The sequence below is a fragment of the Macaca thibetana genome, chromosome 2, assembly GCF_024542745.1.
Source record: "Macaca thibetana thibetana isolate TM-01 chromosome 2, ASM2454274v1, whole genome shotgun sequence".
Lineage (NCBI taxonomy): Eukaryota > Metazoa > Chordata > Mammalia > Primates > Cercopithecidae > Macaca > Macaca thibetana.
Genome location: NC_065579.1, coordinates 162,157,662 through 162,173,961, shown reverse-complemented (window position 1 = coordinate 162,173,961; position 16,300 = coordinate 162,157,662). Strand labels below are relative to the sequence as shown.

Here is a 16,300-nt window from a genome sequence, read left to right as displayed (position 1 = left end):
ATTCCAAGTCTTTGCTATTGTGAATAGTGCTGCAATAAACATACGTGTGCATGTGTCTTTATAGCAGCATAATTTATAATCCTTTGGGTATATACCCAGTAATGGGATGGCTGGGTCATATGGTACATCTAGTTCTAGATCCTTGAGAAATCGCCATACTGTTTTCCATAATGGTTGAACTAGTTTACAATCCCACCAACAGTGTAAAAGTGTTCCTATTTCTCCACATCCTCTCCAGCACCTGTTGTTTCCTGACTTTTTAATGATCGCCATTCTAACTGGTGTGAGATGGTATCTCATTGTGGTTTTGATTTGCATTTCTCTGATGGCCAGTGATGATGAGCATTTTTTCATGTGTCTGTTGGCTGTATGAATGTCTTCTTTTGAGAAATGTCTGTTCATATCCTTTGCCCACTTTTTGATGGGGTTGTTTGTTTTTTTCTTGTAAATTTGTTTGAGTTCTTTGTAGGTTCTGGATATTAGCCCTTTGTCAGATGAGTAGATTGCAAAAATGTTCTCCCATTCTGTAGGTTGCCTGTTCACTCTGATGGTAGTTTCTTTTGCTGTGCAGAAGCTCTTTAGTTTAATGAGATCCCATTTGTCAATTTTGGCTTTTGCCACCGTTGCTTTTGGTGTTTTAGACATGAAGTCTTTGCCCATGCCTATGTCCTGAATGGTAGTACCTAGGTTTTCCTCTAGGATTTTTATGGTATTAGGTCTAACATTTAAGTCTCTAATCCATCTTGAATTAATTTTCGTATAGGGAGTAAGGAAAGGATCCAGTTTCAGCTTTCTACTTATGGCTAGCCAATTTTCCCAGCACCATTTATTAAATAGGGAATCCTTTCCCCATTTCTTGTTTCTCTCAGGTTTGTCAAAGATCAGATGGCTGTAGATGTGTGGTATTATTTCTGAGGACTCTGTTCTGTTCCATTGGTCTATATCTCTGTTTTGGCACCAGTACCATGCTGTTTTGGTTACTGTAGCCTTGTAGTATAGTTTGAAGTCAGGTAGCGTGATGCCTCCAACTTTGTTCTTTTGACTTAGGATTGTCTTGGAGATGCGGGCTCTTTTTTGGTTCCATATGAACTTTAAAGCAGTTTTTTCCAATTCTGTGAAGAAACTCATTGGTAGCTTGATGGGGATGGCATTGAATCTATAAATTACCTTGGGCAGTATGGCCATTTTCACGATATTGATTCTTCCTATCCATGAGCATGGTATGTTCTTCCATTTGTTTGTGTCCTCTTTTATTTCACTGAGCAGTGGTTTGTAGTTCTCCTTGAAGAGGTCCTTTACATCCCTTGTAAGTTAGAAGGAAAACAAGCATATATTTTAAAAAGCTCAGTATCATTGATCATTAGAGTCATGCAAATCAAAACCGTAATGAGATACCATCTCACACCAGTCAGAATAGCTCTTACTAAAAAGTGAAGAAATAACAAATACTGGTAAGATTGCAGAGAAAACTGAACACTTATACAGTTAGTGGGAGTGTAAGTTAGTACAATCGTTGTGGAAAGCAGTGTGGCAATTCTTCGAAGAGCTAAAATCAGAATTACCATTTGACCCAGCAATCCCATTCCTGTGTATATACCCAAAGGAATATAAATTGTTCTACCATAAAGACACATGCATGCCTATGCTCATTGCAGCACTGTTCACAAATAGCAAAGATATGGAATTAACCTAAATGCCCACCATGGCAGATTGGATAAAGAAAATGTACATATACACCACAGAATATGTATTAGTACATTCTCACATTGCTATCAAGAACTACCTGAGATTGGGTGTTTTTTGTTTGTTTGTTTGGGTTTTTTGTTTTGTTTTGTTTTTGTTTTTGAGATGGAGTCTCACTCTGTCGCCCAGACTGGAGTGCAACAGTGCAATCTCGGCTCACTGCAACCTCCGCCTTCAGGGTTCAAGAGATTCTCATGTATCAGCCTGCTGTGTATCTGGGATTACAGGTGCGCACCACCACACAGGCTAATTTTTGTATTTTTTAGTAGAGACAGGGTTTCACCATGTTGGCCGGGCTGGTCTCAAACTCCTAACCTCAAGTGATCCACCCACTTCAGCCTCCTGAAGTGCTGAGATTACAGTCATGAGCCACCACACCCGGCCAGACTGGGTAATTTATAAAGAAGAAAGGTTTAATTGGTTCATGGTTCTGCAGGGTATACAGGAAGCATGGCTGGAGAGGACTCAGGAAACTTACAATCATGGCAGAAGGCAAAGGGGAAAAGCAGGCAAAATCTTCACATGGCAGAGCAGGAGAGAGAGACAGTGAAAGGGGAAGTGCTACACATTTTTAAACAACCAGATCTCATGAGAACTCGCTCACTACCATGAGAACAGTAAGGGGGAAATCCATCCCCATGATCCAGTCACCAGGTTCCTCCCCTAACACTGGGAATTACAATTCAACATGAGATTTGGCTGGGGACACAGAGCCAAACCATATCAGAATATTATGCAGCCACATAAAAGAATGAGATCATGTCCTTTGCAGGAGCATGAACAGAGCTGGAGGCCATTATCTTTAGTAAACTAACGCAGGAACAGAAAACCAAATACTGGGTGTTCTTACTTATAAGTGGGAGCTAAATGATGAGAATATATGGATACAAAGAAGGGAACAACAGACAGTGGAGACTACTTGAAGATGGAGGATGGAAGAAGGGAGAGGATCGGAAAAAAATAACTATTGGGTACTAGGCTTAGTACCTGGGTGATGAAATATTCTGTACAACAAACCCCTGTGACGTGAGTTTACCTATGTAGCAAATCTGCACATGTTCCCCTGAACCTAAAATAAAAGGTTTTCTAAAAACACAAAAACAAACAAAACAACAACAAAAACAAAAACAAAAAAACAAAAGCAAAAAAAACCCAAGACCATGTCCTCGTGTCCTTTGCAGCAACATGGATGGAGGTGGAGGTCATTATCCTAAGTGAACTAACACAAGAACAGAAAGCCAAATACCATATATCACATTTATAAGTGGGAGCTAAACGTTGAATACATATGGACACAAGGAAGAAAACAACAGACACTGGGCTTACTTGAGAGTGGAGGTTGGGAGGAGGGTGAGAATGGAAAAAATATCTATCAGGTACTATGTTTATTTCCTGGGTGAAATAATCTGTACACCAAACTTCCATGACACGCAGTTTACCCATATAACAAACCTGCACATGTACCCCTGAACCTAAAATAAAAGTTTTAAAAAAAGAAAAAGCAGACACTTTCACATTGTTCCAAATCTTAAAGGGAAAACAGTCTTTCACTATTAATTATGTTGTTACCTATAGACTTTTTACAGATGCTCTCTATCAACATTAGAAAATTCCCTTCTATTCATATGTTTTGAAGTTTTTATCATGAATGAATTTTACATTTTGTAAAATACTTTTTCTGCATCAATTGATATAATTTCCATAAAAATTGGATCCTATTGGTCGATGATGATTTCAATTCTTTCATATCTTTGCTGATTTTCTGTCTAGTTGTTCTATAATTTGTTGAGTTATATAGAGAAGTATTAAAATGTCCAATTATAATTTATCTATTTCTCCCTTTAGGTTTATCAGTTTTTGCTTCATATATTTTCTCACTCTTGTAGAACATATTAACTTAGAGCTTTTTTTTTTTCTTCTGCACAGTCCAATCTGCCATTAAGCTGATAACAAAAATTTTTAGTTTGGATATTTCCTATTGCTAGAATTTTTCTTTCGATTTTTTTATAGTTTCAATTTCTTCACTGAAATACCCCATATCTTCATTTCTTATGTCCATTTTTTCTTTAGATTCTTGAGTATATTTTTTAAAGTTTTGCTAGTTCCAACATCTGTGTCATCTTTGGGTGGCTGTTTCTATTGAATAATTTTTTCTCTTAGTGATAGACCACATTTTCCTGCTTCTTCACATGCACAGTAATATTTGATTTTAGGCTATGTATTATGGATGTTACATTGTTGAGAGTCTTGATTACATTGTCTTCCTGTAAAGAGTTTCAAGTTTTGTGTCAGGCAGTTAATTTACTGGCAGATCACATTATCCTACTAAGGTATGATTCTAGTCTTTCTTCAAATAGGTCTAAAATACACATTTCTTTAGGGCATAATTCTTTTTTTTTTTTTTTTTTTTTGAGATGGAGTCTCGCTCTGTCGTCCAGGCTGGAGTGCAGTGGCGCAATCTCTGCTCACCGCAAGCTCTGACTCCTGGGTTCACGCCATTCTCCTGCCTCAGCCTCCTGAGTAGCTGACACATATAATAGTCATATAATACAATATACCAGGCTTATTTAATCTTCACTGCAATTTTGTGAGGTAATTACCAGTACTGTACAATCACACAGATGGGAGGCTGGGGCACTGTGACATTCCCAATATAACATAACTTATGAATAGTAGAGACAGAATTAAAAAGGCAATAGGTCTTTGATGTTAGTATTTTTAACCCTTTACTGTAATGTCTCTGGGTAAGTATTAGGTTAACTGTAGGGTTCTGCTAGATTAAACTGAGAAAAGGAGTGCTACTTTCTTCTCAAGGAGTTACTTCTAGTGAAGATATTTTACTAAATGATTTTATTTACTAAAATTTTGTTTCAAAACACTACTGCAGAGTATATCATCACTATAATTTCATCATCAGAGCTTGTATGTATTGTACAATTGCTATATGCGAAACAATGTGCCAAGCATTTGATGTACATTTTTTGTTTCTCATAATAATGCTTTGTGATGGTAGTGTGCTGGGCTGGCTCTCACTAGCTCATGAGAGCTAATCATTCAATTTCAGGAAGTTTGTGAGCTGACTGATGTTCTGTTGGTGGAAGTGATTACACAACAGAAATGGACAAATACTGCAAATTAGGGCTTCCTCTCACCTCAACACTTAAGTTACTTGTTAAATATTTACCTGCAAACCATTGATACTATTAAGTCTGTTTTGGAGTAAGGAAACTGATACTTGAGGTGAGGTGGGAATTAAAAACTTCCTGAAGTCCAGGCAGCAAATAGCAGCTAAGCTAAAAATTTCAGAACCTAGATCTGTGCACAAGGGTAGCCATCACACTGATCAGGTGTATGGTGATGACATTGATCTTGATTATTTGGGTATGTAGAAATAGATAGAAGGGGCTCAAGCCTGTAATCCCAGCACTTTGGGAGGCCGAGACGGGCGGATCACGAGGTCACAAGATCAAGACCATCCTGGCTAACACGGTGAAACCCTGTCTCTACTAAAAAATATAAAAAACTAGCCGGGCGAGGTGGCGGCCGCCTGTAGTCCCAGCTACTCGGGAGGCTGAGACAGGAGAATGGCGTGAACCCGGGAGGCGGAGCTTGCAGTGAGCTGAGATCCGGCCACTGCACTCCCGCCTGGGCGACAGAGCGAGACTCCGTCTCAAAAAAAAAAAGAAATAGATAGAAGGGAGAGGTCATACAATATTGGATAATTTTGATTTTAAAGGCAGTTTAAAGATTAGTTTTTTAAATATTTGGACTGAATATTATTTAAGTAGACACATAATGATTATCTTGCCACTTCTCTTTATACACTTGGAATTTTTGTTTTAAAAAATTCAGATAATAAAAGCATCAGATGCTCTGTGATATCTGCATAGAAATTTTCTTATAGAGATCCTTGTAATTATCTTGCCCAGGCACATGGTAGAAGAATTATGCCCAGTATTTTCTGCCAAGCAGAGTCTGAGGGTACTGTTTAGAGTGCTTTACTTGACAATTAAAATGTTTTGGCTCATAGCATTACTAAATGAGGCCTCAGAAAGTTACAGAAGGCAACAGGGCCAATCATAAGAAAGTTTCCACTTTTCTTGAGTGCAATAAATAATTAAAACATTATTGAGTGTACATTTTGTATCAGATACTATTTTAAATGATTGATAAGTTTGAATTACTTTGATCTTTGTAATAAACCTATTTTTAGGGTATGAAGAAACTTAGGAATTCCTAAGCTAGAATGGGGTGAAGGAAAGTTGCCAGTTGTTCCTCCTCTCCCCAGTCTTGCCATCATAGCTAAATCACTCCTAAATCCCAAGTGAAGTTGAGCTACCTCACTACAAAAAATATATTTTATATACACAGCAATAGTTGTATACAATATTCAAATAAGAAAATACAGGTTTCTTTACTTGAGATTTTTCTTTGTCAGATCCAAAATAAAGATCAGAGTAGGCAAGCAGAAGGGCCATGTTTATATTAGGCATCCCTTTCGTTTCACTCCAGATCATTGTGAATACCCAGCGCCAGCTGAACTCATGACCAACTCGAGACAAAGCAGGGCTCATTAACAGAAGGGTCACAAGTCTAAAAGACAAAACGATTTTTAGAAAGTTATTCTTTCATAGGAGTTTCTTTCCATTTCTTTCTACTCTACGCTAATCTACTCCCTGTAGAATTCGTAACTCTCAAACAAATGAGACATCTTTCACACACTGTTGACATGACACCAAACAAAGGCGGCAGGTATTCCATACAGAGACATGCCAAGAGAATGGCATTATTCTTTGTTTCTTTCTATTAGGTGAGTAGCATAGTAACTTTACATCATCCTTGAGTGATGCTCCTTCAGGAGGAAAAAAAAAAAGTTGAAGATGTGTTGTGCATAAATTCTGAATTCGCACCCCAAATAAAAACAAATCTAATGAATAAAAAGTGAGAAAATGCTCTCTTTTTGTTTATAGATTTTAATCTTGCTGAATTGGTCCAATATTTGCCAGATTTTTTTCCCCTCAGTCATATATCATTCCTATGTTTTACACTAATTTGATCTGATAATTTGGGAAATAATTTTGTTTTAGTTGGCACTAGCTGCCTTGACTTCAACAATTCAACTAGATGGAAGCAGAATGTTAACCATTTGAGTGATGGAGATTAAAGAACTATGAGACTCTAGTTATGATGGTTTTTCTCACTCTATGCTATCTCCTTTTCAGCTACATGAACAGACTTTTTTCTACCTCTTAACAGTGGAAAAAGAAACTACAAAAATTATTTGAGAAAAAAAGACGTTTACAAAGAGGGCTTCCCTATGATTTTTAAAAAGCAATTTCTAACTGTAGTTTTTAATTAATAGAAAATTGTTTGCTATATAATATTGAGCAAAAACAAGATTTTTATTTATAAGAGGTACTTAACTTCATGAAATGTCATTACAAAAACATTGGACAAAATATGTTAAATGTTAATTGTGTTTGTTTCTAATTAAAAAAAAAAAACAGAGTTTGCATTGCTTTGAAATTTAGTTAAAAGCCAAGAAAAATATTACTAAGCAGTTATTTGCTGATGATCCTTGGAAAGTTTGAGTCAATTTTTCAATCTAAGGTATGAAATCTTTGTGTTATTTAAAAGATGATCTTTAAACTTACTCAATTATCTATAGATAGAAAAAATTTAATGATGTTCTTACCTTAAAACAATCAGTGTGAAGTAGATATTTAATGAATAGTATATATCAGCAAATTTTACATACAAATATGTATGTGCAGGAATTAGAAGTCCAAAGAAAGTAAACACCATGAGAAAAGCAACACGTGATAGAAAATTCCAGAATCTGCATTATTCAGAAAAAATTAAAAATATTTATAATTGATTAATTTGACATCTTGATTACAAGGTTTATCTATGTGAATCATTGTGCTAATGATTATCAAAAAATGAATAAAACATTTACAAACAACTTTGACTTTTAGCTGAAAATGATGAAAAGTTATTAAATTATTTTACACAAAAGAAATGACCTGGATAAAGAGGAATTGAAAATATGAGATGGGTGAGGGTCAGTAAAAGATGATAGAATCAATGGATTTTAGTCTCAGTATGGTTGCGGAATTGTTAGAATTTAGGTACTAGAGGGCATACAGTGAAAAGATGGGAGATGGTACACCTTCTCTGTTTAAGAGTTAACATGGATCTGTTACAGGTTGTTTTGAGATGTTAGTAGAATTTAACACCATTATCTTAGATTTCCACTATCTTCAAGAGTAGAAGTTGGTACGTGCCATATTTTAGACAGTAAGATTCTTGCAACTGTGTTTATGAAGTAGTTATTTGTACAACTGTGGGAGTGGGTGGTTAAAGAGGAATGGTGGACATACTTATACAAGGAGAGAAGATACAGGAATTGGAAGATGACGGAGTAAAGGATTAACTGTATGAATATTGACATCACTAAGAATGGTGATAGAGTAATATTGGAGAGTCACAGTGAGACAGGAACTAAAATCTTCACAAAATGGAGAATGTGAGTTAGAATTCTACAGATAGCCACAACCAAGAGGCAGATGGTATATTCTGATGGCACGAGCTTCTAAATTGGATTCTTTTAAGGAAGTGGGAGATAGAATGATTTAGAAATCAATATGAGGTACAGAGAGATCACCTACTTCAATTGTAGGCTCAATAGTACTAGGAATGCAGGCAAGAAAGACATCACAACTTACAAGGAATGAAGAATAAAGATAAGTAATATATTTGAAGATCCAGCTTACAGTTGGAGCAAGAAGGAGAGGAAAACCTTCAGAATAATTCCCCATACATATAGCTAATACTTGTGTAGCATTTTAAATTCTTCCCTCAACTGTGGTCCATTTAATTTTGCCTAAGTGTAAGTACAATTGACTTCTATTGTAATTGGCATGGAATTTTATTGAAGTGCTCCAGAATCCTATAAGACCCTATATCTTTTAAGCTTCTTACATCAGAATTAATTCTATCTTCTATAACGTTGTCCCAAAACTCTAAAAATCATGGTTTACTTTCAGGGTCTTTGTTAACACATATGTTGTCATTATGTGGTTCAGGTCAAGTTTCCACTCTACGTATCGAAGCATTACAGAAAGTGCTCTTCCTTTTGGCTGATAACTACTCACCCCTCAGCTGAATGCCCTTGAGCAAGGCACAATTTGCACTTTTCCACCCTTAGTCTTGCTTACATTTAGTTTGGTCATACTTTCTTTTATAACACTGCTAATCCTCTTCAAATGCCCCAGCTTACTCTTCTGATTTGCTTTACACAGCACCTCATTGTCCTTAAAATACTGATTTTTAGATTTTTTTTGCATTAAGTTCAACTTAAACTTAATTTTAAAATATTGCATTAAAATATTAAAATATTACTTCTCGATTACTGCACTTTTGGAACCCTCTTACTAGTGGGTACAAGATTTTACATGGGAAATTATTGAGGAGATAATCAGAGACTTGAGGAATTAGTGGGGAAAGAGAACCAACATGGACTCAAGGTAAGGTTACGAATTTGTTTTAAATTGGAGGATTCAAAGATACTGGCAAGAAAAAATAAAATCTAGTAAAGGTTTTTAGTTGGGTAGTTTTCAAGTCTTTGAAAATCTTACTTTGGCCATGTAGATGTAGATATTGTTACTATTATGATATTATACGTTCCAGTGTATGAAATAAAGTGAAAATATGCTAGCCACTTACTCAAGAAGAAGTGCTTCAACTCCTGCTTTAAAACTTGTAGAATTTAAAAGAAGTCCCACAATGGCCAGAGTAAATATTCCTGACATTCCAAGTAACTCACCTATTTTTAAAAAGAAATAAATATAAAGTATTAATTTAACATCAGCAGCAGCACAAATTTTACCCGAGTTAGAAGTATCAGATATTGTGACAGTACCGTGACTTTTATAGAAAGGCAACTTCACTTGATTTCAGCTGAAAAATATTGCAAATTATTACCACCACCCCATGTCCTTTTTCTTCCTCCAACTTATATCCAATTGTATTGTAAAGCCTACTGTGGACATCTTTGCACGGCTTCACATACCCCATTGAGGCTAGAGCACACTTTAGAGGTCTGGTTGTTTCAGATGGGTTCTGGAGGGTTGAAATGAAAATCAGCTGATGATTTCTTTGTGAACTTGCCCACAACTTATACCTCCTTCTTAGCAGACATAGTTCTAGTTAATAAGTAAAAATTGAAATATGTGTTTTTAATACTAAAGAATATTGTGGATATTCTACTTTTATCATATATTAAATTGCCATTCATACTTTGACTAGTTCTGTGCCCTTTGTGTTTCTTTGACTTACTTTGTATTCCTGTGTTAAAACAGTTGTATTTTAATTACTGTAGACCTATTAAATGTTTTAATACCTATCTGGTAGAGAAAGTTCACACTTAAAAAAATTGTTTTGCCTATTTTCCCACATTAATTTCTCTAGATGAACTTTTGAAATTGTCATGAAATTTTGGATAGGCACAGTGGCTCAGACCTATAATTCCAGCACTTTGGGAGGCTGATGTGGGATGATTGCTTCAACCCAGGGGTTTGAGACTGGCCTAGGCAACATAATGTGACCCTGTCTCTACAAACGATTTTAAAAATTGACTTGGCTTGGTGGCACATGCCTGTAGTACCAGCTACTTAGGAGGCTGAGGTGGGAGGATTGCTTAAACCCAGGAGGTTGAGGCTGCAGTGAGCCATGATCATGCCACTGTACTCCAGAGCCTGGGCAACAGAGCAAGACTCTTGTTTCTAAGAGAGAGAGAGGGCCGGGCGCGGTGGCTCACACCTATAATCCCACCACTTTGTGAGGCCGAGGCGGGTGGATCACGAGGTCAGGAGATCGAGACCATCCTGGCTAACATGATGAAATCCCATCTCTACTAAAAATACAAAAATTAGCCAGGCTTGGTGGCAGGTGCTTGTAGTCCCAGCTACTTGGGAGTCTGAGGCAGGAGAATGGCATGAACCCGGGAGGTGGAGCTTGCAGTGAACAGAGATTGAGCCACTGCACTCTAGCCTGGACGACAGAAGGAGACTCCATCAAAAAAAAAAAAAAAAAAGTAAAGTAAAAGAAAAAGAGAGAGAGAAGGAAATTTTAAAACCAAAAAAATTTCTATCATTGTTTGATACGGATTGTAATAAAGTTTAATTTAGTGAAATTAATGCCTTTATTACATTATTGAGTTTTCCCTTCTAAAGATGGAAAATTACAAGTTTTCTATTTTTTATTTTAATCCTGGCTGAAAATGGTAGCAAAGGCAGAGTCACTGTTGAATCATGAAAGAAGAAGAAATCATGGACATAGGTTCTTTGAAATAATCAAGCCCTGGATTAGGTATTATAACTTGTTAGGTGATGGTGAAGTCAGGAAAATATTTATAATGACTATCTTGAAGGTACTAAATATAAACACAAAGCCAGGTCACAGGGAAAGTCTTTTTACATTAAATTTATACTTACTCTGTACCTTGTTTTAATGAAATTCTGTCCTGGCAGGTTTCTTCCTAAAATGTTTATTGAGACATCTTGACTCTAAAAGTTTTAAATTATTTCCTTGGGTATAACCTTTAATCTTGAAATTAGGGTTACTTATTAAAAATAATGTTAGATGAAATTATATTTGTTGGATTTTCTTTTAAGAATTTAAGTATACACACGAATACTAGTACATGAGGAACCTACCTGAATTAACTGATCATTCTCTCACTGTCTGTTAATTCATTAGCTTTATTCCGTAACCCTCAGTATATTATAATTGAATTTAATCCACTGATTAATTCATTGGAAAGCCTCAAGATCCTCTGGTCTGCCTTTTCCTCTTCAGAGGGAAAATAATAAATTCCCATTACTCTAGCACTTCTGAAGAGAAGTTTTTCTATGCTTAAATTTATTCAAATTTTATATTTCCTAATAACTTCTATAATTTTCTATGTTTAGATCCAAACTATTTGTTAAGTTTATTCATTGATATTTTATAACTTTTTACCAGTATAGAAAGAATCCAATTTTCTTATTTTCTAGTTAGTTATTGCTGGCTGATAAAAATATCATCAACTGTTTGGATAACTTTATCTTATATCAAGCTATTAAAGGGTCTTGCTGACTTTGTTTACCAATTAATTCTGTTGAATTTTCTATATGATATAAAATGTTGTGATTAATCTACCCATTTTTTTCTTTTAAAATATGTATAAATGTTTCCCCTTATCACATTAGCTAGAGCTTTCAGAATTATTTTTAATCATGGATGTGAGAATATACACCATTGTCTTATTCCTAAATGTAACAGGGACATAGTGCAGGTGAGGTAACTAGGTATTATCGTGCATGTCAATTCTGAATCATAAGAAGGGCTGTCTGAAGAGCTGAATTAAATGTTATTCTGAGGCTGTGTCAGGAAGCAATGGTATGACTAATTATCAATAGCTATCATATTTTTGTGAGGAGGTGATTGTGGGACATGGATTAATAATATTGATAGATTTTCCAACATTTAGCTTTACTTGATATGTAACTTCTATTTTGATTGCCTTTCTGATCTAAGAGTTACCAAGACAAAAGATCTAATGTACAGGTTGAAACTGCCTCCCTCTGCCCTTTCGTTAGAGAGACAGCTTCTCTCTTTGTTGCCCAGGCTGGAGTGTGATCATAGCTCACTGCAGCCTCAAATTCCTGGGCTCAAGTGATCCTCCCACCTCAGCCTCCTGAGGAGCTGGGACTATAGACATGTGCCACCACATCTAGCTAGTTTTAAAATTTTTTGTAGACATAGGGTCCCGCTATCTTACCCAGACTGGTTTCAAAATCCTGGGCTCAAGTGATCCTCCTACCTCAGCCTCCCAAGGTGCTAGGATTATAGGCATAAGCCACTATGCCTGGTAGGAACCCTCTTTTTGTAGTTCATATTTAATTTAATTGCATCATGGTTGAACAATGTTTGAAATTTTATTGAAATGTTTTTCGAGTTAATTTCTGCAAATTGTCTACATGTATATGTAAAGGATATCCATTCAGTTTTGGGAGGTAAAACTATATATCTTATAAACCAAACTTCTAAGGTATTTAAATATTTTTATAGCCATAATTTTGTTCAATTGGTCATGAAATTCTCTGGGAAAGGCATAATTTCTGTAATGATAGTTTTGTCAAATTCTTCTTTCTTTTATAATAGTATTTGCTAATATTGGTACATTATTTTCTGTTGTATAGATATTCATATTTTTAATCTCTTTTGATAGATTATTTTAGTAAAATTATTCTGTCTAGATCAGTTGAATGTTTTTACTAGCTTTTGCCTGGTATATACTTTTCATATATTTTTATTTTGAAGTTTTCTATGTTATTTTATTATAGGCATAGGCCCCTCACTTACAAATATAAAAGATGAGATACAGAATTGAAAAGATGAGACTTATATGATTGACATCATCACCAAAAACAGTTGACATCCAAAATTGAATCAGTTTTGAACTTAGAATTCCAAACAAGAAACTTGCTATAATATCTGAAAAAAATTCACCCACGATGTATCGAGCTACAAGAAAGGGGAGTAAATAAGTAGTTAATAGAACTTGCCCTTAATTTTAATTGATATTCTGGGTTAATTTTCCTTTTTGTCATTATCTTTAAAATGAGTTAATTGCCACAATGAACATGAGAGTGCAGATATCCCTGTGACATACTGATTTCAATTCCTTTGGATATATACCCAGAAGTAGGATTACTGGATCATATGGTAGAGTTCTACTTTTAGTTTTTTGAGGAACTTCCACATAGTTTTCCATAATAGCTGTACTAATTTACATTCCCACCAACAGTGTACAAGAGTTTCCTTTTCTCTGCAATCTTACTAACACTTCTCTTTTACCTTTTTGATAAAAGACATTCTAACAGATTTGAAGTAATATCTCATTATAGTTTTCATTTGCTTTTCCCTAATGATTAGTGAGGCTGAACATTTCTTAATGTACCTGTTGACTGCCGGGTGCTGTAGCTCATGACTACAATCCCAGCACTTATAATCCCTCGGGAGGCTGAGGTGGGCAGATCATTTGAGGCCAGGAGTTTGAGACCAACCTGGCCAACATGGCGAAATCCCATCTTCATTAAAAATACAAAAATTAGCTGGGTGTGGTGCCACATGCCTGTAATCCCAGCTACTTGGGAGGCTGACGCATGAGAACAGCTTGAACCCGGGAGGTGGAGGTTGTAGTGAGCCAAGATCACACCACTGCACTCCAGCCTGGGCAACAGAGCAAGACTCTGTCTCGGGGAAAAAAAAAAAAAAAAAAGCACCTGTTGACCATTTGTATGTCTTCTTTTGATGTCTATCTGTTCTTAGCCTATTTTTTAAATTGGATTATTTATGTCCCATATATGGGGTCAACCTAAGTGTCCATCAATGAATGAATAAAGAAAATATGGTATACATACACAATGAAATAGTATTCATCCTTAAAAAAGAAGGAAGTCTTGTTATTTACAACAAGATGGACGAACCTAGAGGACATTATGCTAAGTGAAGTAAGACAGGCACAGAAAGAAAAATACCGCATGATCTTACTTATATGTAGAAACTTAAAAAGTTGAACTTTCAGAAATAGAGAATAGAATAATTATTACCAGAGGCTGGGGATGTAGGGAGGAAGAGAATAGGGAACTGTTGATTATGAAGTGCAAAGTTTCCAAGAGAAAGCAGTACTAAGTTTTCAGATCTATTCCACAGCAAAGTGACTATAGTCAATAATAATATATTGGTATTTCAAAATAACTAAGAGAGTAAATTTCAAATCTCTCGTCATAAAAAATTATAGTTAAATGAGGTGATGTTAATTAGCTTGATTCAATCATTCTACATTGTATACATATATCAAAGCCTCACATTGTACCCCGCAAATGTATACATTATGATTTGTCCACTAAAACTAATATTAATAAAAATAGCTCATTGCCTTTGGGGTAGATGGACAGTATTTTCTTGTTTCTGTGTTGAAAGAGTTTCTTTTCAACTGCTAAAAGCCACACTTAAGTTTGGAAAATTTGGTCAGTTTAGTTTAAGAGCTCCTTTCGGTCTCCATTGAGGAATTTATTCAGTGCCTTTAATGTGTCAAACATGTAATAGATTTTAGAGATATATGAAGGAACAAGTGGGAAGTCCCTAAACTCATGGAAGTGATAATCTAGATCTAATGTAATACATACAGGGACTACAGAAAGAGGAATGTCTCTAGGCCTCAGCTGGGTGAATCTCCTGCATTATGTTGGCCTGCCAAAGTGACTGATGGCTTCCTTCTTTTTTGGCATTTCATATGTTTTACCTTTTCACCCTGATAAACAATGTTGCAATGTATATTTCTGTACATACATTTTTCTCTCTTGGGCTTCTCTGAGTACTTTTTAGGTTCCAAAAGTAAAATTAATGCGCCAAAATATATTTGCTTTTTGGTGTTGTTACTTTTATGTTTTGCCTAATTACTTTCCACAGAGCAATGTCATGATGCCCTTCCCAGGAAAACAGGGAGCCGGAGGCCATCATAGGCTCATTTTCTGGAACTACACATGCCTCCAGGCCACATGAGCTCTAGGCACAGAGCTGGTCATGGCAATAATTTTGAGTCCAGCATCTCCTGTCACTGAAATATAGGATGGAGGCCAACTCTAGTGGCAGAAGCATACAGGAATCTGGAGTTAGAAGACCCCAGTTTGAAAGCTGTTTTTTCCTTTAAGAAAGGAAAATACATTTTAATAAGTAACATATTTGCTGACTAGATTTGTTAAGCCAGGAAAAGTCTCAAAGCAAAGCCATTACTGCTTATACTGTTTTAAAATTTCTAGCACTCAAATTGGAAAGAGTAAGAACTCTGAGTGAAATAATCTTTCTTAATTTTTCCCTATTATAAAATACGTGCTAACTTCAAAGATTAGTAACACTGTTTAAATAATTACAGAAGTTATAAAAACAATGGTTACTCTGAAAATTATTGATTCACAATGTCAAATGAAATAGCAGTAAAGCTTATTAAGCATCTTTATTTCTTAAAGAAAATTTGTATTTCAAAGGTGTTGAAGTTCAGAGAAAGTCCTAATGTCTAAGAAAGTAAGTTCATCGTTCTCTTTCTCCTACTGCAGAGTTTTTATTGTTGAAGTTATTACTTTTATTATTTTACAGTGATTACTTACAGTTTTTCTTCTTCTGAAACATAAAAAAATAAAGTTCCATTCCATTGATTATTATCAAAATTACAAGGCAAGCTCTGTGGAGGCAATGGGACTTTGCCTATTGTGTGTATGGTTAAATCCTCAGGTCCTAGAATAGAAATTCTCACATAGTACATATTAATAAATCATTGTTGAATCAGTGAATGAATGAACTTCCATTCTTCCTTTTCCTTTCCCTTCTCCCATGGAGCACCAAAAAAGTTCCCCTGATTAGCCTGTAGATGTTATTTCTGATATAAGTTTCCCTGAAATTCCGTGGTCAGTATATAATATCTTAAATAAAGCCTGGTAGAACATTGAAC

At 35.5% G+C, this 16,300-nt stretch overlaps 1 protein-coding gene across 12 annotated transcripts in view; it reads right to left on the bottom strand.

Moving 5' to 3' along the window:
- The window catches only part of SLC9C1 (solute carrier family 9 member C1), a 138,632-nt gene that overhangs the window by 101,389 nt on the left and 20,943 nt on the right, over nt 1-16,300 (bottom strand). For 9 of the 12 annotated variants that reach the window (XM_050778861.1, XM_050778864.1, XM_050778863.1 and 6 more), the window contains 4 exons: nt 13,153-13,314; nt 9,472-9,571; nt 7,439-7,582; nt 6,162-6,336 (listed from right to left, as the gene is read on the bottom strand). In XM_050778861.1, the coding sequence (XP_050634818.1) occupies nt 6,162-6,336; nt 7,439-7,582; nt 9,472-9,571; nt 13,153-13,314 (581 nt within the window). The remainder of the gene's footprint in view (nt 1-6,161; nt 6,337-7,438; nt 7,583-9,471; nt 9,572-13,152; nt 13,315-16,300) is intronic. The other 3 variants (XM_050778865.1, XM_050778871.1, XM_050778870.1) reach the window with 1 other exon arrangement.